General features: G+C 41.3%; 2 protein-coding genes across 5 annotated transcripts; both read left to right on the top strand.

The window, feature by feature from the left end:
* Positions 1-990: 990 nt before the first annotated feature.
* Positions 991-13,095, top strand: gra (granulito). Of its 4 annotated transcripts, none has more exons than XM_038976860.1 (7): positions 991-1,145; positions 9,711-9,790; positions 10,183-10,238; positions 10,363-10,447; positions 10,665-10,771; positions 10,983-11,035; positions 11,281-13,095. In XM_038976860.1, exons 2-7 carry the CDS (start codon positions 9,712-9,714, stop codon positions 11,288-11,290), a joined length of 390 nt encoding a protein of 129 aa, XP_038832788.1. In that variant the 5' UTR covers positions 991-1,145; position 9,711; the 3' UTR covers positions 11,291-13,095. The 4 variants fall into 4 exon arrangements, with proteins under 4 accessions (XP_038832788.1, XP_038832786.1, XP_038832787.1 ...); XM_038976861.1 differs by lacking the exon at positions 991-1,145 and adding an exon at positions 8,272-8,870; XM_038976858.1 differs by lacking the exons at positions 9,711-9,790; positions 10,183-10,238; positions 10,363-10,447; ... (1 more) ...; positions 10,983-11,035; positions 11,281-13,095 and adding an exon at positions 4,396-7,171 and having other exon boundaries at positions 998-1,145.
* Positions 13,096-13,312: 217 nt separating this feature from the next.
* LOC120031215 (uridine phosphorylase 1-like) lies at positions 13,313-19,165 on the top strand. Its single transcript, XM_038976863.1, has 8 exons — positions 13,313-13,858; positions 14,103-14,159; positions 14,651-14,768; positions 15,484-15,642; positions 17,215-17,329; positions 17,851-18,060; positions 18,323-18,469; positions 18,854-19,165. Exons 2-8 carry the CDS (start codon positions 14,107-14,109, stop codon positions 19,006-19,008), a joined length of 957 nt encoding a protein of 318 aa, XP_038832791.1. The 5' UTR covers positions 13,313-13,858; positions 14,103-14,106; the 3' UTR covers positions 19,009-19,165.
* Positions 19,166-20,191: the final 1,026 nt, after the last annotated feature.

Raw genomic sequence — 20,191 nt, 5'->3', positions numbered from 1 at the left:
CAGTGTATATATATATATTTTTTTTGTATCACAAAATGTAACGTGATTTAACACACACTACCACAAAGTAGGTGGCGGCATGCACAAGCAAAATGTGTGAACGCCATGATGCCCAAGAAGAAATGACATGCGAGACAGTGTTGCCAACCCCTCTAGCGACACATTTTCAAAAAGCGACTAGCGACTTTTTCTGGTGTTATTGGAGACTTTTGGAGACTCTGACGTGAAAGCACTTATCGTTCTTACTCTTCTCAACGAGCAGCGGATGCTGCTCTTGGCCCCACCCCCGTCCCAAAGCACTCACAGTGCTCAGTCCTCACGCAGCAGTCCCTCCCAGCTGCAGTCAGAACAGGAGATGTTCACCCCTTCGCGTCCAGACTGCAAATGAATCGCGCATGCGGGAAGCCGCATCTGGCGGATTCCGCCCTGGTTTACATAAAAAATAAAAATGTACCTGAATTAGGGCCAGACTAGTTAACATAATTTTCTCACATTGCCATTGACAGTTTTTTCTATTGTCTCTTTTTGGTCCATTTAGATTGTTAATGTAGATTGTATACAAAAAAATGTTATGGTTAAAAATGTTGACTTGTTGTAGGCTCCTAAGTGGACCATAAGGTTAAAAACCAAACCAATTTTAGAAAACTAAAATAAAAAAATATATAAAAATAAATAAAAAATGTGAAAACTAAGTAACTCCGCCAGAGTGTCTCTTTTGGGTCACTTTTGCCGGTCCCAAGCCCAGATAAAGGAGGAGGGTTGGAATTGTGACATTAAAAAAAACAAGAATCGACAGAAGAACGTTCATTTGTAGTTCTAAACATATTTATGGTGTTTTTCCCTCATGTTTTGTCTCTATCACGACGTTATTCCTCTCTCCTACAGCGTACATGCACATCGCCAATTATGCAAATTAGATATGACGTCATTTATAGACTTCTCGCGACTTTTAGGACAGCCAATAGCTACGTTCCTTACTGAGGAGTTGGGAACACTGACATTGCGAGATCGTCTAACTTCTCCCTCCAGGTTTCCGTATTTCCAAACGTGTTCTATACTCGAGAAGGGCCAAATCTATTGTTTCCAGCCATCCTTTTGATTTTTGTCAAATTTTCTAAGAAATAACTTTTTCTCTCGCTGCCTGTGTAAGTTCTCTCTTCGGTGTGACTCTTGGGATGGAATTATCATTCTAGCGTAGCGTTATTTTACGAGTAGCCAGGCTGCAAGGCCCTGCTAACTAGCGTTAGCTACGTTAGCTGATATTTAACTAGCTAACGTTAAATTGCGACGTTTTTATACTACTTCAGTTTTTAGTGTTGTATGGTGTATTTTGCTTGTGCATTTTCTTAGGTGACTAAAACGCTGACAATGTGGCTGTTCAACTGTGAACTAACCGGCTAGCATACACAGTGGCTAGCTAGGTAACGTTAGGAACCGTGCTATGGTGGGCTGTTTATTTTTTATTTTACCTTTTATTTAACTGGGTAAGTCAGTTAATTAAGAACAAATTCTTATTTTCAAATACGGCCTAGGAACAGTGTGCTAACTTCCTCAAGTGATGGCATAGTTTTTGGTTTTTCTAGCTAGTTTCATCTGGCTAGAACAAATCCGGATACGGTTGCTTTGTGCCGGTTTTCTTCTCTTCTCTCGCATTTAACTTGGTTTAAATTAAATGTCGCCTCCAATTATGTTCATGGACGATGATTATGAAACCCTGAATCACAGTGTGCGAGTTGGACTGGAGATTTTTGTATCTCGCGTGCCGTAAAAAGTAATCTATCTAGTTTATACAAATTATATTTTTTAAAGTTGTCAGTATATGTTGGCGTTAAATTGACCAATGGCGTGTGTGTGCTCTACATGAAATGTGGAATGACGTTTTGACTAGTAGCAGTCACAGTAGGGTACTTTTTTTATTTATAGCTCTGCTGGGTGTGGGCTGCTTCTTTTTGATTTGTGCAGCAAAACAACCAAGCATGCTCAAGTATGCCAGTTATTACTCTTATGCCCATGGTGCATTTCCAATAGATTTTACCCTGGTGTTTGGACTGAAGTCATAAGACTTGTTTTTTCCACCTCTGAGGCCTGGCCCAAAAAAATTGAAAGGTCTTGGGCCGTGACCCTACTCAGACTTGGTGCCAGACCTGGGAAGACTTATTTTTTTCTGGGCATGGTTAACACACCTCACAAAGCAACTGTTCCAAGTCCTTAGCCGTAGTGATGGAAACACTTTCCTTATTAGTAATACACCAGGGTGTATGGACTGGAGTAACAACACTGCCGTATTGGAAAAGCCCATATCTGACTCTGTGGATTGATACATATCAAAGAAAGGATTAAAGGCACGGACAGAAAGCACGGGGTGGCACAATTCTATCCAGGCGGAGCGGTCGGTGGTTCTCGTGCACATGGAAGCCCATCAGCCAGAGAAAATAGGATTCTGCTCTTCTTTTTCAAGGGGTGCATTTGTTGACCAATCACAGTAGAACATGTAGCCTGCGTGGTGATATATCAACACTTACGTCCAACAGCAGGATCAGCTAACTTGCCCGCTGGCAAACACTTGTCAGTTTAGAGTCACGTTTAACAATATCATTTGTTCCACCCTAATCCATTTTTGGATTTATCATTTCTGTTACGTGTAAATACTTTTTTATGAATGCTTATGGCGTTATAGCGTTTCTTCGTTCGTACGTCGATACTGTTTATTTCGTTGCTATGGTCACAGACTTTGGAACAGCTGCCGGAGACACTAGTCGCTTTGATTTGAGGGACAAGTGGTGTACTCCGAGGGGTACTAGGCGATATTCCGCTGTCCGAAATGTGCTTAACTATGTCCATGGCTAATTTCATTCCCCTCTTTATCAATTATGGTGTATGGTATGTCGAGATGTAGGCCTAATGATTGATGGGTTATTGCTAGATATTAAGTATCTACAGAAATTGTGCCTTTCGGTTTTTTGTGGTTTGGGTATTCTGATAGTCTGAATAAATGTCTGTTTCTCATATAGATTGGAGAGTTTGTGGCAAATACACGATTTCATGCCAGCGACGCAGAGAAGAAATACACTATATACACAAGTATGTGGACACACCTTCAAATTAGTGGATTTTGTCATTTCAGCCACACCCGTTGCAGACAGGTGTATAAAATTGAGCACATGGCCGAGCAGCCGCACACGAACCTAAGATCACCATGCACAATTCAAAGTGTCGGCTCGAGTGGTGTAAAGCTCGCCGTCATTGGACTCTGTAGCAGTGGAAATGCGTTCTCTGGCGTGATGAATCGCGGTTCACCATCTGGCGGTCCGACGGACAAATCTGGGTTTGGCGGATGCCTCGTGAACCCTACCTGCCTCATTGCATAGTGCCAACTGTAAAGTTTGGGGGAGGAGGAATAATGGTCTGGGGCTGTTTTTCATGGTTCGGGCTAGGCCCCTTGGTTCCAGTGAAGGGAAATCTTAACACTATAGCATACAATTTCATTCTAGATGATTCTGTGTTTCCAACTTTGCGGAAACAATTTGGGGAGGGCCCTTTCCTGTTTCAGCATGAAAATGACCCCGTGCACAAAGTGAGGTGCAAACAGAAATGGTTTGTCGTGTGGAAGAACTTGACTGGTCTGCACAGAGCCCTGATCTCAACACCGTTTAACACCTTTGGGATAAATTGAAACGCAGACTGCCCGAATTGCCCGACCTCACCAATGCTCTTGTGGCTGAATGCAAGCAAGTCCCCGCAGAAATGTTCCAACATCTAGTGGAAATCCTTCCCAGAAGAGTGGAGGCTGTTATATCGGCAAAGGGGGGGACCAACTCCATATTAATGCCTGTGGTTTTGGAATGACATGTTCGACGGGCAGGTGTCCACATACTTTTGGTCATGTAGTGTATATGTGACTTAACGAAGGAGAATATTGTATGAAACTTGTGAACCTTTTAACACTTGATCGAATTGAATAGTTGTAAAGTGACGCCTGGAATTGTAGATTGGAAGCCTGTCATTATACTATGGTGAGGGACAAGTGGTGATGCATTTAATGTATGCACAGCTGAATTGAGATGGAACCATTTGTGAAGGGGACATCCAGTTTAATGGTTGAACTTTGTCACTCCTGGAGACAACATACTAATCTTTCAGATGTTAGAATCTCCGACCTACTGTTGTTGCGTGTACATTTTTTTATGGTGTTTCCATTTTGTAGTGGCGTAAGTGTCGTATTGGGACCTTCAGGTTTGTGCACAGCGTAGTCCTTTCAGAACGTTTTCAGTTGCTGTTTTCATTCTCAAGGTGTTACCTGTTTTGGGGATGTTATAGTGGAATGGTCTGGAGAGCATTGGTGAGCTGGACACGACTGTTCTGCAATAATGCTATTATGTACCCCTCTGTCTACAGGTGCTGTTGTTTGTGCTGTTGTCGGCATGGCGGTGGTCATCCATTTACAGGGGCTTAGAATCACTGCAGGTTCTGATGACGTTCGCGATTTCTTCACTGGCCTCAAAATCCCAGATGGTGGGGTGCACATTATTGGTGGGGAGCGTGAGGAGGCTTTCATAATCTTTGCTTCCGATGAAGACGCGAGGCGGGCGATGACACGTTCGGAGGGATCCATCAAAGGTTCTCCGGTTCGCTTACGGCTGAGCAGCAAGTCAGAAATGCAGGCTGTTCTCAAGCAAAGTATAAAACCTGAGGTGACCAAAAAGAGGCCATATAAGGAAGGTTTCAGAAGACCGGAAAGAGAAGGCAGGAATGAGGAACCTGGGAGAAAAGAGCTTGTGAAGATGGGCAGTAGATCAGTGTCTTACAGTAACGTACGTAGTCAGGCCCGAAAGCCTTCCTCGAAGCCAAGCAGACAAGATGCCTTGTATTTGCTTATGCAAGGCATGCCTTTTACTACGACCGAAGAGAATGTGAGAGATTTCTTTCACGGATTATTGGTGGAGGACATTATTATGATGAGAAATGACCGCGGCCAACCAAATGTGAAAGGAATTGTCAAGTTCGGATCCAGACTGGATGCTAGAGAGGGTCTGAAAAGAAATCGGGATTACTTTGGAACTATGTTTGCGGAACTCGATGCATGCTCAGAAGAGCAGTGGTTTAAGGCTGGTGGTGGTAGGGAACCTGGTAAAGACAGCAGTGGTACGTTTAGAAGAGGGCCTTCCTCGGCTCACAGTGAGAGGTCTCCTCCTGGCCGTGCACCTGGTAGAGACAGCAGTGGTAAGTTTAGAAGAGGGCCTTCCTCGGCTCACACTGAGAGGTCTCCTCCAGGCCGTACACCTGGTAGAGACAGCAGTGGTACGTTTAGAAGAGGGCCTTCCTCGGCTCACACTAAGAGATCTACTCCAGACCGTGCACCTGGTAGAGACAGCAGTGGTAAGTTTAGAAGAGGGCCTTCCTCAGCTCACACTGAGAGGTCTACTCCAGACCGTGCACCTGGTAGAGACAGCAGTGGTAAGTTTAGAAGAGGGCCTTCCTCAGCTCACACTGAGAGGTCTCCTCCAGGCCGTGCTAGGTCTTTCTCACCAGTGGCCTACGGGTCTACAAAGTCCTCTTCTCCTCCCAATGATGAGTTCTGTGTCTTGGTGGAAAACCTTCCCTACTTAGTGGAGAAGAAGGACATAAGGGAGATCTTCCAACATGCAGACCTCAAGTATGATCAGATCCTTCACCTTCTTGACAAGTATGGGTCAGAGACAAGGTCCGTATTTGTGCTGTTCAATAGCCTGAGGGACTACGGTGCTGCCTTGACTCTTCACAAGAAGACATTTTTCAAACGATGTGTGTACATCTCTCCTATCTCGAAAGAGAAAATGGTCGCCATGCTAGAATCTGGGGGAAATCCAGTGGATGGCACACCACCCTCTAAAAGGTCTTACAGCAGATCTCAGGAAAGGCTTCCAAGAGAGACTGAGAAGGATGTGTATGAATCTGAGAAGATTTGCCTGTATGTGCGAAACCTGCCTTTCGACGTGCGCAAAGTTGAGATTGTGGACTTCTTCCTAGGCTTCAGGATCTCAGAGGAGGCTGTTGTTTTGCTGCTTGACCATAGGGGCAATGGGCTTGGAGAGGCTTTGGTGATCTTTCAGACTGAGGAGGAGGCTATGAGGGCACAGTCTCTGAATGGGCAAGGGTTTCTTGGAACAAATCTCATCCTGAAATGCATTTCTCTGGCTCAGATGCATGAATTTGGTGTTGGTGAACCTGCAGTGAAAGAGCAAAAGATGGAGAGAAGCTCAGAGAGGTACTTGGCCAGGAACAGTGAGGCGATGTCCCATCTGTACACTGATTACAGGGTCAACCCTGATATAGGCCATCTTCCTATGAACGACCTGCAGGCTCATATTCCTGGAGGCAGCGGTCTGCGTCTCGATTCTCAAATGATGGAAAGCCCTGTTCTGCTTGACAACTGGGGCAATGGCTCTGCTCATAGACATGGAGGCTATGGACCTTCTGCACCGCAGCAGTTTGATGGTCCAACATGCCTGAAACTGGTTAATCTGCCTTCGACTATCAGAATTGACGAAATCTATGACTTTTGCTATGGATATAGTGTAATTCCTGGATCGGTCTCATTGCAGTATGACAACAAAGGGATTCCCAAAGGCTCAGCAACAGTTGTTTTTGGATCTCGCTTGGAGGCGTTAACGGCAGTTGAGGAATTGAGTGAAAGACCAATAGGCAACAGAAAAGTAAAACTAGTTTTTGTGTGAAATTTGTCCTCTGTATAGAACATGAAAGAACCTTTTTGGGCTTTAAAATTTGATGTTTTAGGAAGAACAACTCAGACAGTATTTTGTTAGTTTGGTGGATTCCAACAGATGGTGACTGAACAATTTTAGATTTAAAAAATACTGTGTGTGTGTATATAGCCTTCTACTCAATGTGTAACGGACAAACCTTTTGTCCATCATAGTCCCCCCCCCCCCCCTTAAAGAATAACAAAATGATTTATTTGTATTTTGCCCATCGCTTGCTTGCCATGTAGCCTGTTTCTGAAGCTTTTTCTTTTATGAAATTTGCCTGAAATTGTATTTTCTTTAACAGCTGGGTGAAGGTAGAACTTAATTTTGCACCTATGTGTTTAAATGTTTATTGCATTATGTAGTGTAAAAGTTGTCAATTTAAACTTAGTGGAAATTCTTTGATTAAAATTGATAATGTTCTCCTGTTGTCGTCTTCCAAGATTGTCTAAGATGTTTTGTTGTATGATAAATACTGCATTGCCCATGGTCCTATTTTTTTCCTGTGGTCAATCTGGTGGTCTTTGGACTCAGAATGACCATGAATGCAATGTTATTTTACTTTAGCTGGGGTAGACATGGTTAAGTATCTATATACGTTAGGTATTCCCCAAATCATACGCCAAGTTATACAAGATTTAACACAAGCAAAGGGCGCAACTGTCTGCATTAACTCCCTTTATATTCTGATGCAGATGCATATATTTCGTTCATCAGGAGCAGTGAGAATAGAACGTGAGTTTAGAATGCAGGAGACTTTCACGCTTTACTGAGAATCCGTGAATTGCACCTACATTATTTCCAGAAGTAACCTAGAGTTGGACTACGGTGACCAAAGGACAGAATGTTGTTCACTATTCTCACAGAAGTTATGGTTTTCCACTTTCAACCTTGAAGTAATAACTGGGTGGCCGGTAGCCTAGCGGTTAGAGCATTGGGCCAGTAATCAAAAGCTCACTGTTTCGAATACCTTGGAGAAGGTCCCTAAGAATTGTCAAGAACTCCGCCCACCCAAGTCACAGACTGTTCATTCTGCTACCGCACAGCAATCTCGGCCTCCCGAGTGGTGCAGCGGTCTAAGGCACAATATCTCAGTGCTTGAGGCGTCACTACAGGCACCCTGGTTCGAATCCAGGCTGTATCACACCCAGCCATGATTGGAGTCCCATAGGGCAGCGCACAATTGGCCCAGCATCGTCCGGGTAGGGCTGGTGTAGGCCGTCATTGTAAATAAGAATTTGTTCTTAACTGACTTGCCAGGTTAAATAAAAAATAATAAAAAGCTCTACCGGAAACGCCAGGTCGGGAACCAAAAGGCTCCTTAACCGCTTCTACCCCCAAGCCATAAGGCAGCTGAGAAACTCATACGGACACTTTCTCACACATCACATGCTGTTGTTATTTTATCCTGATTCATTCTATTTTACCCTACCTACATGTACAAATTACCTCAACTACCTCGTACCCCTGCACATTACCTGATTATTATTTTTTTTTTTTTTGCTCCAAGGGCGCCGTACTACTATGGCTGACCCTCTAATACAACACATTTCACTGCAGCTATCCGGTATATGTGACAATATTTAAAAATGTTATATATATTTATTATCAAATTAATCGATAGGTACATTTCATCTTTCCAGTCTAATGGCCCATGGAGTTGTACCATAGCGCGCTCTTGTGGCATAAAAATGAACTTTACACATACTGACACGCCAATTACATTTATTGAAATAATTATTGTCAATTATCATATTTCTGTAACACAAATGTATATTTAAGCAATAAGGCCAGATAACTGAACAGACAGATTTGCCTTTGAAAATGTGCAGCAGAACTTTTAAGTTATTTTATCAAACAAGTATTGTAACGTGAACATATCGATACTTGGATGATAAAGCATCCGTTTCATATCAGTATGATATTCTAAGAATTTGTTCTGCACGGATTTCAATAGGGAAAGATTGCGTCCGTACCCCGCTCTCGTGTATTTCGTTGAAAACATTACTTTGCTGCGCGTTTGGTGTTGAACTTTTGTGGGGGTAACCACAGCAGAAGCAGCACCTCATCAGTGTGGCATCTCTCGGAAGGGAAGGCACTCCTGTGTCGCCGAACATACAGGGTCAGGTAAATATGACCTAGACACAATAATGGTAGACTGCTAGGGTTTTCATAGTAAACAGAACTTGAGTAACTTTTTTTGCCATGATAAATAAGTTACGGTCAGCATTATTCGAAAAATGGCCAACGAGATAACTTAGCTAGCTAACGTTAGGTGGCAGCCATGGCTATTTAGCCAGCCGCCTAGCGGTGATGGGGATACTAGTGCTAAAAGTTTTCACCGAGATACTGCATCCATTTAGTAGCTATTTCACGCGAAATGACTGTCACAACTTAATAACTAACTTAGCTAAGTTCAATGGATAAAACCCATAAATCAAAGTTGATAAAGCATAGCTAGTTTTTCTAACGTTATCCGTTGGATTTCTAAGGGGTTTGCCGGTGCTAGCTAGCTAGGCAAAATCAGCTGACTGGGAGAGTTTTTAGGCTAGTTTATCTCAATCTGTCAAATTATTTGTTGCTGGTTTATTAAAGACAACATTCACATCTTATGTAACTAGCCCAGGTCAAAACATCAAACTTCCTAGAATAATAAACTTCTATCACCTTTTTATGGAGGCAAAACGAATCAATCAAGTCAACATTTGAGCTTTTGCTATTGCAGTGCTGATGAGTGAGTGATGAAAGACCTGAGGTCGTGTTTTTATTACATATGGTGGGTGACAGGCAGCACTTTGAATTAGCTAGAGTGACAATCTGTGCTGTCATATCATACAATTGTTTCTCATTGTAGCTTGACAATCAGAGCAGGCAAGAGCACAAACAGATCTGGGACCAGACTAACTTTAAATAGACTTGACCATGACATCCTAAGTTAGATGGCTTCATAACACTTTGCTGTTACAGGATGGAGGTGTCAAGGAGGCGGATCTTACAGAAGCACCTGCAGCCAGCCAGACCACTGCGGCGCTGCAGTACTGACCAGGGTAAACTAACTGGACTAGTTCACTCTCTCTCATGTTCAACTGTCAACCTACACATCTTGCTATTTTTTAAGTCTTCCTTGACCCAATTTTATGGAGTGTGATCCTCACAAACAGTCGTGGACTAAGAACAAAATTAATGAATGTGTCGGCTAACGGGCAGTATTCAAGATCCGATTCCCTACCTACCCTTTTACCCAAAGTGTGTTCTTGCTCCCTCCCTGTTATATTTAAAAGCATAGGATTGGTGTAGGCAAAGGTCAGTTTCTACGATATTTCTTACTCAAGTCAATTCATTTTTAGTCCTTGAGGGGAAGTGAGTGAGTGAGTGCACACTTCAAAGAGAAGGGTAAAGAATCAGACTGCAGCTAGTGTCTCACTTTCTCTTTATACAGACCCCTGCTTTAGAAATGCTGAGCCATCTGCGTGTGGACAAGCAGGAGAAAAAACAGTGAGTGATGCATAGTTTTACCCAGAGAACTGACAATTACTTGCTCAGATAAGTAGTAAGTCTGCAGTTAGTCTATAAGATTAATCTATTTCTTGCATTGACCATGTTTTTATCCTGTGGAAAGATTAACAGTATTGGAGTGGAACAGTTTTTTCAAATCCTCCATCTCCAAACTCAGACTCCACAAAAAGACTCCACCCCAACTAAAGGTAAGCTAGCTAGCTATCTATAGAAGTGTGAGTTGCAATGTTTGAATTACTTTAGTCCATAGTTGTGTCCCAAATGGCACTCTGTTCCCTATAGTGCACTACTGTTGACCAAGGCTCAAAGGAAGTGCACTATATAGGGAATAGGGTGCCATTTGGGATACAACCCACATGTTATCGTGTGTGGATGTTGACTGATTCAAGTGATTCTCTCTCCTAGTGAGGATATCTTACACTAGAGACTTCCTGATTCAACTGGCCAATTCCCCCATTGCCAAAAGAAAACCGGACTTCTTACCAGAACATCCTGTTGTTTTGGAAAAGGCTGTAAGCTTGTCATTTGTCTCATACTCAATTATGGCTTGTTTAGTAGTTCCTTTATTGAATCAGAGTAAATTCAGAAGCCTCTCCTTTTGATTTACCTTTCGAATCACTTGCCAACCTGCTCTGTATTTTTACCTTTAACCTGTTCTCAGTGCCATAGCTTAACATGTCTTATTGCAAATTCCTGATATTCAATGTTCATTCATTTCCACAGAGAGAACCTGGTGTGCCAAGGTTGGAGAAGAGGTTTGATGAAAACAATGAAATGTAAGTAAAAATACAAGTGTGTCAATGATCTTGCCTGGTGCGAAGATGCATTTGTAAAGAATATCTTCAGTATTAGATGAAGATTTTGGAGATTCTGTGAAATTGGACCAAAATGTTTTCCTTTACCACAGCTTCTGTAGAGGTCATAAAGCTTTTTTTTGGTGCAATATCTATTTTAACACAATTTTAGAAATCATGAATGACTTATTAATCCTACATGTTTGTGTGAATATGTTCTTGTTTAGGCTTGCCTAGGCTAACATGGAGCCAGGAAGTCTGGTTGCTGCTGCTGCTGCTGCTGCTTTTCAACCCACACACCACTACAACTTGCTCTGCCATTGAGTGATATTCCAACAACAACAACAAAAAATTCCCAGTTGAGCCCAGAATACCACAGGCATGGGTTGCGTCCCAAATAGCGCCCTATGTCCTAATTAGTGCACTACTTTTGACCAGGGCCGATAGGGTTCAGATCATAAACAGCCATGACCATGAGAGTTGTAAGCGAGGGGTATAATTATTATTTTTTAGTTCCTTTGACAAATGTTGGTTCCTTTGGTGGACACAAACCTGAAAATATACCATAGCCTACGTTTTAAATTGTGTGCTTCAGTCTAAAATAATAATGCATGGTTGAATGATGTGCCTTGATGCTAACAAATGCCCCTTTCACTGTGTGATGTTTACATATGGCATAATACTAATAATGCCTCAGTGGAGGCCATTGACTCTGAATAACCTTACAACGACCTCCAAGACAAACAATACATTCATTTAACCCTTTCACTTTTTGATATGTTGGAGTATGGGTGTTTTAGCTTTGATATTGTCACTGAAGCTTGATTATTGACGTATATCAACGAATTGAATGTTGAAGTATAGGCTACTGCCTGCTGCATAACTTGTCTGTATTCCCCCATTGAAAACTGTTGCTTGAAATGATTAGGCTTCTAAGCCCGCCTTTGCACACTATCCTTCTGAGGGTCAGTCCTGTAGTCACATCAAATAGTACATCTCTCCCCTACTGCACATTTTCTCAGTTTATTCTATAGTAGTTGATGAACGTGAATAACGGCAGTCTAAATTAGCACAAAGTTAGCGAAACCCGCCGCCTTGACTTGCCTGTGCACATAAGGGGTACTTTATTATGCAACTTGTGTTCGGAGACTGTTGTGGTTGTAGTGTGGAATGGGAAAATTGAGTGGCTGTTTATTTTTGAAGTGTATTTATTTGAGTTATCCTTATTTTGTTATAAGCTATTTGCCTATCGAGGCTTAGTCATGATGGCGGGCTTCATTCCAAGATGTTGGCTGTTTGTTGATACAAGGCTGAGAGGACTTTCCTATGCTAATGTAAAGGGACTGCCAAAGTGTAACCATGTATTTTCAGAGATGCAGTAGGTTAAATAAGTGCCCCCCCATTGATTTTGACTTTCAAGTTGCACATTGTGAAGATAGCCTATTTAATTTAGTGTACTATGGTGCACATCCTCTCCTTGCTCCAAGACGTATGAGCTGATCAGGGATCTGCCCTAATAGCCCTGTACATTTCTCTGCTCTTATACAAAAAATATATATTTGGATGACAAATGTTGTCTTGTGAAGTGTCATTTTACACCAAAAGCAGCTTAAAATGCTGACTATACCTCAAATTCGAACCTTGCATTATCAAAATCTTGTAAAAATGAAACCTCGCCATGTAATCCAGTTTACATGTAAGAATAAAACAGCAATTTTAGTCACACTGCGTAAACGAGAAACCAGAGACAATAACCATTCAAGTGGTCATTCACTAGTGTGAAAACTGCGCCAGTGGTGCGCACAGATCCTGTGTAACATCTTCCCTACTGGCGTTTTGATGTTCATGAGTTACGTCTACAGTGAGTCCAGTTACATGCACACAATACGATTATTGTGTATAGTCAGATTAATATAATAGTTCGTTTTAAAACGTGTACATGTTTTGCAAGAACGATTTTCCTAAACATGTTTGCATGGACGCATCTGAAATCAGGCTACCTGATGGGACTTCAATAAATTCCAAAAATTGTCAATAAAAGTTCTACCACCGAGATCATGTTATTTTTGCCAAGTCTATTTGATTCTGAGTTGGGACATAAAGTTTGTATGTGAACTATTTGTAAATTGCATACTTTGTAAATTGCATAATTTCAGAGTCACTCGCGCATAAGAAAGAGGTGGGTTGCGCCACCGGTGCTAGCACATGCGCAGACCAGATACTCCGATTAAACTGGTTAGATGTGATGATACTTCGAAAGATTGCAACAACAAAACAAAAAAGCAGGGTTTAATCGGTGTATGCTTCTATTTTGACTTTACGACGATTAAGATAAACAGATTAAAGTGTTTACTTGACTATTGCCGTACTCGGTCAACTGCCATAATCCGTTTAATATCGAATTATTAGTGCGCATGTAAACGTACTCACTAGTGACACCTTCATATACAGACAATGGCAGGGTCATCACTAGTTGTCACAAAGTCATAGTTATGGCTAAACCCCGACTATTTCTTCAATTTATCTTCTTAAAATCAGATGTTAAACCTAAACACCACTGCTAACCTTTAATGTCTAACAAATTAAGACCAAAAACAAATTTTAGTTTTCATGAATTTTTATGATGTACACAATTTTGACTTTGTGGCTGTGGTAACTAGTGACAACCCAATGTCAGTGACAAGTTCCATAGCACAGCTTTCAATTACTGCCTCTTATACATTTACCACATTGCAGATAGATGCGCCCCGTTTCCTAAATATCTAACGCAGCATCGTGCATATGCGAATCATCTACCTGCTACAGGTAATCTACATATATTCAATCGCTGTTTCTCTGACATATACCAGCCGGCATATTTTTGGTAGTAGTCGATGTTAGCCTACAGACTACGGATATGGGATACATCACATCCTCGCAGAAACCGATGTTCGTATCACTAACTGGACCAGTAGTGAAGATATCTGTCTGAATTTGACAAATCCAACATTTGGAAATGTAGTTAATTTCATGTGTTTGCTCCGGTGGTTGGGCTTCTTACTTTTTTCAGGAATATGGCATCGGGACCAGGTTTCAGTGATGAAAAGAATGAGACATTGTGCGAGAGGTACAGTAACTTCTTATAAGTAATGGTTGGACACGTCATTGTCTATAACTATATCATCAAAGTGATTTGATTAGTGTTGTCGTCTGAAAATTAAATTAATTCAACGTCAACATGAGAAATAACACCCTAATAAAGCTTTGACTTTTGTACTGTACATTGACTTTTGACAGTGGGCTAACCACTCCCTCAGTGCACTATATTTGAGTTCATTCGTAAAACCAGGAAACGGCAGGGAGGTGTGTCATCCAGAGAAATTGACTTCCTGCACAGAAGAACGTATCATTGAGCATTACATTACACCATACAAGGATACAGGAAAATGACTCCCAACCAGGCGATTATATTCTATTGACATACAGTAATACGAAGACAGTGAGGACATGTTGAACCAAAAGCAAATCTGCTTTATGAACACGGGCCCAGAAGTTTAGGAGGTAGTCAAATAAAATACTGGTCTTCCCTAAATGTTCTTGTATGATTAATTTTCTTAGTGAAAGCACTGTCTATGTACATAACCCACACCTGGATGGGATGAAAGATGACTTTCTCTACCACTTTAACCTGGGGACCTCCACACACAACCTGCCTGCCATGTTTGGGGATGTCAAAGTAAGATTACTGATTGATTCATTAGGCTACTAGCTAGATTGCATCAGTAAATGGACATTCATAACATCCTATTTCCTGCATTCAATATGGTCAGTTTTTCTGTATGCATCACACATTGGGCTGATTTCCCAGATACAGATTAAGCCTAGTCCTGGACTAAAAAAAAACCTTTCAGTGGACATTCACCATAGAACATGTGTTTTAATCCAGGACTAGGTTTAAAGTATTGTTGTCTCTACCTTCTTGCCCTTTGTGCTGTTGTCTGTGCCCAATAATTGTTTGTACCATGTTTTGTGCTGCTATCATGTTGCTACCATGTTGTTGTCATGTTGTGTTGCTTCCATGTTGTTGTCATGTTGTGTTGCTACCATGCTGTGTTGTCATGTGTTGCTGCCATGCTATGTTGTTGTCTTAGGTCTCTCTTTATGTAGTGTTGTAGTGTCTCTCTTGTCGTGATGTGTGTTTTGTCCTATATTTTTGTTTTTAATCCCAGCCCCATTTCCCGCAGGAGGCCTTTTGCCTTTTGGTAGGCCGTCATTCTAAATAAGAATTTGTTCTTAACTGACCTGCCTAGTTAAATAACGGTTAAATAAAATAAAAAATAAAGTAAGTTTAATATGGGTTCAGGAAAGCAGCCCTGTATTTCTTTTGACTTTTTGTATTCATTCCAAGGACGTTAACATTTACATGGTCTGTTCTTATGTTCATGTCTCAGTTTGTGTGTGTTGGGGGCAGTCCCTGGAGAATGAAGTCCTTCATAGAGTACATTGCTGGAGAGCTGAGTCTGGAGGACCCCAAGGCTGAGTACCCCAACATCTGTGCAGGAACTGACCGCTATGCCATGTACAAGATTGGCCCCGTGCTGTCCGTCAGCGTACGTGAAGAAATAAAATACCACTCGCCATTTCAATCACTTCTGCTTTATTATAGTGTCACTAGATGTTAGTAGGTTTAACACGGGTTTCAATCACTTGTAGTTTATTATAGAGTCACTAGATGGTAGTAAGTTTAACACGGGTTTCAACCACTTGTAGTTTATTATAGTGTCACTAGAGTCACTAGATGTTAGTAGGTTTAACACAGGTTTCAATCACTTGTAGTTTATTAGAGTCACTAGATGTTAGTAAGTTTAACACGGGTTTCAACCACTTGTAGTTTATTATAGTGTCACTAGATGTTAGTAGGTTTAACACGGGTTTCAATCACTTGTAGTTTATTAGAGTCACTAGATGTTAGTAGGTTTAACACGGGTTTCAACCACTTGTAGTTTATTATAGTGTCACTAGAGTCACTAGATGTTAGTAGGTTTAACACAGGTTTCAATCACTTGTAGTTTATTAGAGTCACTAGATGGTAGTAAGTTTAACACGGGTTTCAACCACTTGTAGTTTATTATAGTGTCACTAGAGTCACTAGATGTTAGTAGGTTTAACACGGGTTTCAATCACTTGTAGTTTATTAGAGTCACTAGATGTTAGTAAGTTTAACACGGGTTTCAATCACTTGTAGTTTATTATAGAGTCACTAGATGTTAGTAGGTTTAACACGGGTTTCAACCACTTGTAGTTTATTATAGTGTCACTAGATGTTAGTAGGTTTAACACGGGTTTCAATCACTTGTAGTTTATTAGAGTCACTAGATGTTAGTAGGTTTAACACGGGTTTCAACCACTTGTAGTTTATTATAGTGTCACTAGAGTCACTAGATGTTAGTAAGTTTAACACGGGTTTCAATCACTTGTAGTTTATTAGAGTCACTAGATGTTAGTAGGTTTAACACGGGTTTCAATCACTTGTAGTTTATTATAGAGTCACTAGATGTTAGTAGGTTTAACACAGGTTTCAATCGCTTGTAGTTTATTATAGTGTCACTAGATGTTAGTAAGTTTAACACGGGTTTCAATCACTTGTAGTTTATTATAGAGTCACTAGATGTTAGTAGGTTTAACACAGGTTTCAATCGCTTGTAGTTTATTATAGTGTCACTAGATGTTAGTAAGTTTAACACGGGTTTCAATCACTTGTAGTTTATTATAGAGTCACTAGATGTTAGTAAGTTTAACACGGGTTGCGTCTCAAATGGTACTCTATATTGCACTACTTTGGACAAGGGCTCTGGACAAAGGCCGTCACGAGGTAATATGCTGCTATTTGGGACGCACTCACGATGTTGCACCTTTGGGTGGAATTGTAATCGATGTCCTGGGTTTGAAAGGTAATATAAAGTAATAGAGAAGGTTTCTTTGTCAAATAAATGGACGTGTTAGTGTAGCACTGTGTTCTGCCGAACAGTCTGAATTGAGTGGATTAATCAGTGTCGTCCTTCTAACGCAACCGCGTTGCCATGAACTAGTGCAGACAAGGTCGCCACGCTATCTGACGTGAGACTGTGGTGGTGTAATGTGGTACATCTATGACATCACGTGTCTCTCTCTTTGTTTTTCAGCATGGCATGGGTATCCCCTCCATCGCTATCATGTTACACGAGCTCATCAAGCTCCTCTACCATGCTCGCTGCACTGATGTTACCATCGTTCGCATTGGGACCTCCGGTGGATTAGGTAGGCCTAGAGAGTTTATTTAGACGTTTTCTGTCTGGTTGTACTTCTCAAGTGCTTTGGATATGATTGAATTCCTTTCTGATTAACCACAGCACATCTGAATCCCACTGTAGTCAAACTAGTAATAACACTAATATGGGGTGTTTAAATCAATCAATCAATTAAAGTCCTTTGATTCATCTAAATATGTGTCCCAAACGGCACCCTATTCCCTATATATTTATTTATTTATTTGACCTTCATTTAACCAGGCAAGTCAGCTAATTCTTATTTACAATCACGGCCTACCCCGGCTCTATGGGACTCCCAATCACAGCCAGATATGATGCAGCCTGGATTCGAACCAGGGACTGCAGTGATGCCTCTTGCACTGAGATGCAGTGCCTTAGACCGCTGCACCACTCGGGGAAAAAAAAGTAGTGTACTTTATAGGGAATAGGGTGCCATTTGGGACACAGGCCTAAAACAAGCCATATTTGCCGTACATTGTCCATCCACTCTGTTCCCCTTTCTCTCTCCAGGCCTCGAGCCTGGCACGGTTGTTGTCACCAAGCAGTCAGTAGACGCCACCTTCCTGCCCAGGCTGGAGCAGGTCATCCTGGGGAATACTGTGGTGCGCAGCACGGACCTGCACCAAGGTCTGGCTGAAGAGCTGCTCCAGTGTAGCAAGGACCTGGGTCAATTTGAGACGGTCATCGGAAACACTATGTGTACAATGGATTTCTATGAAGGTGTCGGTTTTTATACGCTGCTTCACTTTTCTGCTTGTTGTCTGCCAATCTGTCTTTAAAAAAAAAATATTATGCTGTGTTAACATGATACCTGGTCTATCTGTGCTCCTGTCAACTCCATTGCTGTCATTGTAAAGCCCAACATGTTAGGCATGACAATGAGTGAGTTGGCATGATGGCACAAACAGACTGTCACTCAGGTTATATTGATGTGCCCTACTAGAGTTACTGTGTGTAGCTAGCTGGTATTTTGTGTGTCCAGGACAAGCGCGTCTGGATGGGGCCTTCTGCTCCTACACAGAGAAGGAGAAGCAGGACTACCTGACCAAGGCCTATGAGTCTGGGGTTCGTAACATCGAGATGGAGTCTTCTGTGTTTGCTGCCATGTGTCAACTCAGCGGTCTGAAAGGTACACCACTGGTGTAGTTGTAGCTATCCATGATGACTGTACAAGCCATATTAAGAGTGTTATTCACAGACATAAAGCTTTTTTAAATAAAGAAACAAAACCTTTGACTTTGTATGCGTTAAAGATGTAATAAAAATGCATATGTATTTGAATAGATGTATTAAATATATGTGTTTTACATCATATTCATTCACTTGAAGGTCCTAATGTTGAACCTTTTGGTAGGATCAAAGTTCAGTATTGTGTTGCTGGTAAATAAATAGTTGTGTTGTCATGCCAACTCCCTGTCTCATGTTTGAGGAGTTGGCATGATACTGTAGCAGACTGGCACTCAGGACTAGTAAATAATCAATCTCTATCCTCTGTCTCTGTGTCCCTCTGAAGCGGCCGTGGTGTGTGTGACGCTATTGGACCGTCAGAAAGGTGACCAGCTGAACAGCTCTCATGAAGTTCTCCACAGCTACCAACAACGTCCTCAGATACTGGTCGGTCACCTGATCAAGAAGATGCTCCAAGCCTCAGCCTCTAGCAGAAGCTAGGCTCTTGCATTTTAGCATTCTGATGTTATGTGACTTATGAAAGGCCTCTTGTACACAGAGTATACAAAACATGAAGATCACTTTCCTAATATTGAGTTACCCCCCCCACAACTTTGCAGTTCTTGACAAACAACGGTGCTCCAGGCACCTACTACCATGACCCGTTCAAAGGCGCGTTTGTCTTGCCCATTCACCATCTGAATGGCACACATAGACAATCCATGTCTCAATTGTCTTAATGTTTAAAAATCCTTCTTTAACCCGTCTCCTCCACTTCATCTACACTGATTGAAGTGGATTTAACATGTGACATCAATAAGGGATCATAGCTTTCACCTGGATTCACCTGGTCAGTCTGTCATGGAAAGAGCAGGTGTTCTTAATGTTTTGTACACTCGGTGTAAGTGTAGTCGAGGGCAGCACTGTCCTTCATTCCATATAGCCTGGCTGCTTTCACTATGTATTTTCGCAATCATTCTCAATAGCAATCATTCTCAATAGCAATCATTCTCAATAGCAATCATTCTCAATAGCAATCATTGACCATATAGAAGACAATATATATCTACCGTGTCTATTGTTTCTGGATTGTAGCTAAGTGTAACCAAATTAGTATAGTAATCATGAGAAACATCAAACACACCTCTTACTTGACACGACCTCTGTTTTTATACCAAATAAACCAATGCTGGGTGAAGTAAAGTAACTTGTTCCATAAGTTGTTGCTTTGTGTAGAAACATTAGAAAATATATTATACACAGTTTGTTTTTTAAACTCCTTGATCTTTTTTTAACCCCAAGCCTTTAAGATGAAATGTTTTGTTTGAATTCACCAGTATGTATATTTTAGTTTTATATGCTGTAGCTATGGTAACGAGCAAGTTATGAATATTAAAGATAAGACTTCTCTGCACATCTTTAGCTACTTTGAACACTGCATTGTACTGTACTATCAAATGTTGCTCTGAAACCATCATCATACATTCAGCGTGTTGTCCTGTTACTGAGAAAATATGTAACTGAGTGCTTTTAATGTCACCTAATGAGTAATAAAACCACAAATACTGTAAATATTTCAGTGTGATTAAAATGGGTTTATGTCATCAACATTAGGAAGCAGCTAGTGGGGATCCTTAATAAATACAGATACAGAAGCCGTCCCTGTAGGGCACATTTTCTCAGT

This window comes from Salvelinus namaycush, chromosome 37 (assembly GCF_016432855.1).
Source record: "Salvelinus namaycush isolate Seneca chromosome 37, SaNama_1.0, whole genome shotgun sequence".
Lineage (NCBI taxonomy): Eukaryota > Metazoa > Chordata > Actinopteri > Salmoniformes > Salmonidae > Salvelinus > Salvelinus namaycush.
This window is presented reverse-complemented; position numbering and strand designations above follow the sequence as displayed.